This window comes from Mandrillus leucophaeus, unplaced genomic scaffold (genome assembly GCF_000951045.1).
Source record: "Mandrillus leucophaeus isolate KB7577 unplaced genomic scaffold, Mleu.le_1.0 Scaffold106, whole genome shotgun sequence".
Lineage (NCBI taxonomy): Eukaryota > Metazoa > Chordata > Mammalia > Primates > Cercopithecidae > Mandrillus > Mandrillus leucophaeus.
Window position 1 is genome coordinate 1,422,237 of NW_012098765.1, and position 7,300 is coordinate 1,429,536.

The 7,300-nt window shown below is 54.6% G+C and overlaps 1 protein-coding gene across 1 annotated transcript in view; it reads left to right on the plus strand.

The window, feature by feature from the left end:
- LOC105541955 (carcinoembryonic antigen-related cell adhesion molecule 4) overlaps nt 1–7,286 on the plus strand; it is a 54,428-nt gene extending 47,142 nt beyond the window's left edge. The window contains exons 2-7 of the mRNA XM_011983284.1: nt 466–825; nt 4,551–4,668; nt 5,700–5,752; nt 6,085–6,116; nt 6,591–6,632; nt 6,908–7,286. Coding sequence (XP_011838674.1) covers nt 466–825; nt 4,551–4,668; nt 5,700–5,752; nt 6,085–6,116; nt 6,591–6,632; nt 6,908–6,973 — 671 coding nt within the window. The 3' untranslated portion in view covers nt 6,974–7,286. The remainder of the gene's footprint in view (nt 1–465; nt 826–4,550; nt 4,669–5,699; nt 5,753–6,084; nt 6,117–6,590; nt 6,633–6,907) is intronic.
- The last annotated feature ends 14 nt before the right edge of the window (nt 7,287–7,300 follow it).

The following is a 7,300-nucleotide window of genomic DNA, read 5'->3' on the forward strand; positions in this document are numbered from 1 at the left end:
CCAGGCACTGGCGTGCAACCAAGATCACACAAGTCCCTGTCCTCACGGAGCTCACACTCTCCTGGGGAGGAAGACAGACATGCAAAGAGATCTAGAATGTGAGGTCAGGTGTTGACAAGAGCTCCGGAGGGAGCAGAGCAGGGAAAGGTCAGAAAGGGAAGACCCAGGGTCTCTAGAGGAGGTATCAGGGGAGAGGTCTCCCCAAAACACCCTGATGTGAGCAGGATCTGAGAGTAGCGTGGAGGGAGCCATGCAGACCCCTGGGGAAGAGGATTCCACACCAGAAAATGCCAAGGTCAGAGGTGTTGAAGGAATGGGGGTAGTGCTGCTGACCCGGGACACACACACACACACACACACACTCCAAGGCTGAGGGATGAGGAGACCCGCTGAGGACCCAGGGCCTTATCTTTCCATCCCGCTACCTAGGTCCCGGTATTGACTGATGCTCTCTTCACCTCCTAGCCTCACTTTTAACCTTCTGGGACCTGCCCACCACTGTCCAGTTCACTATCGAAGCCCTGCCGTCCAGTGCTGCAGAGGGAAAGGATGTTCTTCTACGGGCCTGCAATATTTCAGAGACTATTCAAGCCTATTATTGGCACAAGGGGAAAACGGCAGAAGGGAGCCCTCTCATTGCTGGTTATTTGATAGACGTTCAAGTAAATATCCCGGGGACTGCATACAGCGGTCGAGAGACAATATACTCCAACGGATCCCTGCTGTTCCAAAACGTCACCCTGGAGGACGCAGGATCCTACACCCTACGAACCATAAACGCCAATTATGACTCCGACCAAGCAACTGGCCAGCTCCACGTACACCGTGAGTGATTCCCCCATACCTCTGGGTGTTGGGGGTCAGTTCCGCTTCACACACATGAGATTGTCAGGCCTGGGCTGTGCCTGCATTCCCCTCTGCATTTTGTGTTGAGATTTGAGCATTTAGTGCAGGACACACACATAGGAGGTAAACTTCAACAGATCAGAATTCCTTTCCTGCATCCAGACCCGGCAGACACTCGCTGAATGGGGGCGGAGTGGGGGGGCCTCAGCAGGGGGAGGTCAGTCTCAGCCAAGCACCCCGTGCCCTCCCCATGAACCTGACCCTGAGAAAGACTCTGGAGAACTGGGTCAGGGCCTGGCCTGAAGGGGTCCTGGGATCCTCACAGAGAAGCTCAGCCCCAGGGCTCCTGACTCCAGGTGACCCCGGGAAGCCTGTGCCAGGGCTTGGGCGTGGTCTCCTGGGCAGGGCTGACTGGGAGCAAGGATTTACAAACTGTCTGTGGGCTGTGGTTCCTGCAGCTTCTCACCAGCGCCGGCTCAACTCCCAGAGTCTCATCTGGACAAGGACAGAGCCTACCACTTTACCTGGGACTCAGCCCGGAGAGGACAGGCGGATAGGATTACTAGGGCATCGGCCCTCTGAATGGGGAGCTTAAGAGATGCCCTTGGGCAGTCAGTGGCCCAGGGGTAGGAACAGAGGTGAGAAAATGTTCCCGGCAGCTTCTTGTCCACCAGGGATCATGCCCAGGGGTGCTCTCCCACGGAGGCAAATAATAACAGAGGCTGTTGATGTGAACACCTCCTCTGTGCCAAGCTTCATGTCAGATCCTGTGAATAATTTAAAGTTCATCCACAGACAAAGTCGCAAGCCACAGACCATTTCCCATTTACATATTGTATGGAGGGGAAACTGAGGCACAGAGAGCTACAGACACCGGCCAGGGTGGGCAGATCGCAGCTGGCAGAATCACGGGGGGACTGTCTGCAGCTACTGCCACGTCCTCTCCTTCCTCCCTGGTGCCTTATTAGGTGTCCGTGGACCTCAGAGCAGCCACCGGTTCAGATGTTTTCTTTTTAGGTGTCTACAGCTCAAAGAGGGAGATTCTGGTCTGGAGAGTTACGAGTAAATACGGAATTAATCAGTTTTTTCTTGACTAAATCACCCGCCTCAACAATTAGTCAGTGCTGGGGAAGTTCAGGCCTCCTTGCTCAGGTCCACATCCCCATCTCTGGACATGAAATCGTGTGTTTCCTGATGTGTTGGTATCATTCCGATGGGAGGATAAAGGGGAGGACTTTGCTTTCTCCCCCTTTCACACCCTGCACCAGCCAGGGCCCAGGGTGAGACACATACTCCGTAGTTCTCTTATGAAGGAGGGAGGGAATGAATGAAGGAATGATCTATAACTTCTTCAGAGACAGAGACCTGGATACAAGATCCTAGGAGGTTCTAGCCGCCACACCTGTTTTCTGTCCCTCTAGGGGCTAAGACCCATGTCCCATTCCTCTGGCCCCTTTCCCCTAAATCTGTGCCTGGGAGCGGAGTCTCATCTGACTCTGGGGCTGCAGGGCTGTGGGAAGGTTTTCAGGGGAGAGATCGGGCTTGCGGGGAGCCCCACACTTTTGCCTTCCGTCCTGCAGTTCTACCTGGTTCTCACTGTGAATATCCCATAATAATCCCTCCATCCTTTCTGGGGAGTAGAAAAAAGTACATATTTAAAAATATGCCAGAGCATCTGTTCTTCTTAGCAAGTCCAGATAGTTATTAGTTGGCAGGAATAAATTGTTATTTTACCAGAGTCTAACCTGCTGGGGGTTTATGGGAGCCTAACTGACTGAGGGGAGGGAAAATATCCAACTCCAGTCCCCTCAAGCCATCATGTCCCACCTAAGGGGAAGAAAAAACCGAGAGGCACTTGTGACATTCACAGCGCAGGGCACAGACTCCATCCAGGACCACAGAACCCCTCCCTCCCCACACTCACCACCGCTTCACTGAACGTCTGCTCACCCAATTTCCTGTTGCCCAGTATATCATGTCCTGGCTTTCAACAAAAACTACGAGACAAACTAGAGCAAAAAGAAAAAATAATAATTCAGTTCGAAAGATAGAACAAGCATCAGAACCAGATGCAGAAGTGGCAGGGATGTTGAAATTATCAGACCAAGAATTTAAAACAACTCTAGGGCCAGGAGCAGTGGTGGCTCACGCCTGTAATCCCAGCACTTTGGGAGGCCGAGGTGGGCGGATCACTTGAGGTCAGGAGTTCGAGACCAGCCTGGCCAACATGGTGAAACCCCGTCTCTACTAAAAATTAGGCAGGCATGGTGGTGGGAGCCTGTAATCCTAGACGCTCGGGAGGCTGAGGCAGGAGAATTGCTTGAACTGGGGAGGCAGAGGTTGCAGTGAGCCAAGATCGCACCACTGCACTCCAGCCTGGGCAATAGAGCGAGATTCTGTCTCAAAAACAAATGAACGAAAAGGCAACTCTGGCTAATATGCTAAAGGCTGCAATGGAGAGCATAGACAATGCGCAGAACAGAGGGTGATGTGAGCAGAGAGATGGACAGGCTAAGAAAGAATAACAACAACATACATCTATCTATCTATCTATCTATCTATCTATCTATCTATCTATCTGTCTATCTATCTATCACCTATCATCTGTCTAACTACACATATGCTAGAGATCAAACTCACTGTAACACCTGGATCTCAGGGTGGTTGTGAGGATGTTTATTAGGAGATTAGAGAGATTAAAGCAGAGTTACACACAGGGTGTGAGCTCCCTTGATGCTGTCAACTATGGTTCTTATTTTTTGATATTGTTGTTATTAGCGATAAAATGGGGAACAATGCAGTAAAAATTTGGTTGTATCATGTACGAGTTCTGTGACCTTCCTTGACTTACTGAGGCACTGTAAGTCTCAGATGCTAACTCTGCAGCTGGAGGTGACGTCCCCTCCCTCAAGGTGATGCGAGGATGAGATGAGCTGTAGGTAGCTCGGTTCCCACTGGGCCTGGCACATGGAAGGCCCCTGAAAACAGTCAAAGAGCATCATCCCCACTCATCAGCATTGAGTTGATGGTGAGGGCTCGCTGTCTATGACAATCATGGAATGGAAAAGAAGAAACAGAAAAAAGACTGGGCACGGTGGCTCATGCCTGTAATCCCAGCACTTTGGGAGGCCGAGGCGGGCAGATCACCTGAGATCAGGAGTTTGAGACCAGCCTGGACAACATGGTGAAATCTCTACTAAAAATACAAAAATTAGCCTGGCGTGGTGGCACACACCTGTAATCCCAGCTGCTTGGGAGGCTGAGGCGGGAGAATCACTTGAACTTGGGAGATGAAGGTTGCAGTGAGCCAAGATTGCGTCACCACACTCCAGCCTGGGCGACAGAGAATGACTCTATCCAAAAAAAAAAAAAAAAAAAAAAAAAAAAAAAAAACAGAGGAAAGAGGCATGAAGTGAGAGGAAGAAGGGATTTAAAGGCACAGGAGCAGGGCGAGGCGCAGGCACCTGTGGGAGAATGTAGGAGTCGGTGCATCCCAGTATTTCAAGCCTGAGACACAGAAAATGTCTCAGGCTTGAAAACCGCAGAGAGCAAGGGAGTCAGCTATGAGGACAGCACAAGAGACCGCAATCAGGCTCTGGAGCATTTCCTTCCTCCCTGACCGTGCCCCTGCCCTGCAAGGCCGCCTCATGGTTTCCCTTGGAACAGACTTGGGCCTTGTCCCCTTTGCCTTCCGCTTTCTGCAGAAAACAACGTCCCAGGCCTTCCTGTGGGGGCTGTCGCTGGCATCGTGACTGGGGTCCTGGTCGGGGTGGCTCTGGTGGCCGCCCTGGTGTGTTTCCTGCTCCTCGCCAGGACTGGAAGGTACCACAGCTTTTCTGCAGCCTCCTCCCACCCCCCAGGCTGATTCCAGTCCGGGAGGAGGGAGACCCCGCCCTGTATTCAGGGCCAGGCTCTCCTCGTCCTCCCAAGGGATCCTTCCCTCTCATTCCATGGCTCCTCCCTTGCCAGCTGCTGATCCTAGGCTGCCTCCTCCTTTATGAATGTGGCACCATTAAGTTTGCACCCCTGAGTGTGGTCCTAGTTCCCTAACACAGCAAAGTCACAGCTGCCTGGAGGGAGGAAGGAAGGGAGGGAGATAGGACGGGAGTGCTCAGAACCTGGTACCTCCTGCTGTTCATTGAATTTACCCACCCAGTGAGGGGGCGATTTGCAGGCTTGAGATCCAAGGTGGGGGTCCTGGAAACGGTCACGCAGTGGGGAGTGGCAAAGCCTGGACAGGCTGGGTGGGGTCAGCATCCTGCCGTGATTGATGCTGTAACTGCTGTTACATGAGGTGTGAGACGGGAGAACCTGGACCTAAGGACCTGCTGTCCTTTATGTCTCTTGCCAAGGGGTGGAGAGAGAGAGGAAAAACCCATTGCCCCATTTCAGCATCTCCAGGCCCGAAAGGAGGGTCTGGCCACGGCAGAGACACTGAGTTCTGGGAGAATCTAATGCATGCTCCTTGCCTCCTCGTGCCCCCAGCTCCCCCAGTGTCCTGCACACACGGACGGCCCTGCTTTCCTTCTGGGGCCTTGACCCTTCCTCTCAGGCAAACCCCCCAGGTGGTCTGATTCCCTCCCTGGATCCTCAGTCCCTTTCCTGGGTCCCTGGGTCAATGTTCTCCTCACCCGGAGTCTGCCTGGGGGTCCTTCCTCTCTGGCCAGGACAGATGTGGCTGCTTAAGGCCTTTCCTCAGCTCCCCTCCTCAGCCGCTCCTACCACGAAATTGATGGAGACAGGAGGCCTTCACTCCAGTCCTTGCAAATGGAATCCCTTCCTTGTCCTTTATTCTGCCCCTAAACGTGTGATTTCTCCCTGCACCCTCATCAATAACCCTTGACCTTTCCCAGGGCCAGCATCCGGCGTGACCTCAGGGAGCAGAGGCCCCCAGCCTCCACCCCCGGTGAGTGTCCCTTCAGCCCAGGTGTGGAAGCCCCTAAGTCTGCCCTACAGTGTCCACTCCTGCCAGTCACCCTCTGGGGGCCTCTGACCCTTTCCTTGGGGCTGCAAGGAGGATATCAGGAAACATGACACAGGGGACCCCGACTGGCTTAGTCAGACTGATCTGTGGGCTCTGGGTCGTGGGTCACCTCCTCAACCTCAGCTGCTCAGGTTTCCCCTGGGAAGAGGCTCCCTCTCCCTGATTCTCTGGGAGCTGAGGACCCTCACATCCTCCTGCAGGAGGGGTCCAGGCCCTCCTCCCACCCTGCTGCTCACTCCTGTCTCTGTCCCCAGGCCACGGTCCCTCTCACAGATATGCCTTCTCGGTAAGCCTGTTCCCTCCCCAGCCCCTTTCTACTGGGGTCCCAGTAGTGCAGGCTCAGGGCAGGGGGACCATCAACCCCACAGCACAGCACAGCCCCACCTTTCCCCAAACAGTCAGGTCAAAGTGAGCCCCTCTGGCCAAGGTCCCGGCCTCCCTACAGGGCCAGGACCACCCACACCCTGTGCTGACCCCACCCTGGGACCCTCCATCGCCTGAGGAGACCCCTGGAGTCCAGCAGGTGCAGAGTGGACACTGGGAGCATCAGTCAGGGGCCCACATTCACAAGGGTGTGGGGTGGGCCCAGCCAGGACAGGGGTCGGGGTACTGTGTCCACATTGGGAGGCTGAGCTCAGGGGCAGAGCTGGTCACTCCTGAGGGAAAATGCCTGGAAGTAGAGGCAGGGAAGTAAGTCCTGGGCTGGGCTTCCATGGATCTCCCTCGCTGTCCCCTGACATCCCCTCTCTCCCCTGCCCAGGCTCCCCTACCTGGCCCCAGGACAGCCACTCCCCTGTATGAGGTGAGTGTGGGCCATGGATGTTCTGGTCCCACAGGCCCCAAGGGACCCAGGATCTACTCCCAACAGCACCTGGCTGAGCTCTAAGATTCAGGAAAACGCAGTGAAAATGAGAACAGGCGGTGGTGAGCAGAGGAGGGAGGGGTCTGGGAGCAGGAATCCCCTGAGCACAGCCAGGTTCAGCCCCAGAGCAGCCCTGGGTGGGCCCAGAGCCTGGGAGATGCCAGACCCTGTTTTAGAAGGCCACAGGGGTCGAGGCCTCTTCTCTGTTTTTACAGGAATTGCTACACTCTGACGCAAACATTTACTGCTGGATTGACCACAAAGCAGATGTGGTCTCTTAGGTTCCCCCAGGAGCTGCTCCTGTGGGTTGACGGAGGTACCCAAAGACTCCAGCCCTGGGGACAGGGAAGGACATGAAGCCTGAGCCAGAGAACCAGCTCTGAGTCCTGAGAAGACACTGGCCTGGGGACAGGGAGGAAAGGGGCCTCTCCTAAATATCTGGAGACCCTGACAGGCTGCCCTGGCCTCTGGATGGGCTGGGAAGAAGGCCTCCCATCACCACAGGAAGCGGGGACTTGCAGGGAAAGTGAATGGGCCGGTGGCCCACCCAGAGTCACCTGGAAAGGATCTGAATAAAGAGCACCCTTCCTCTCATTGGCTCTTTTTCT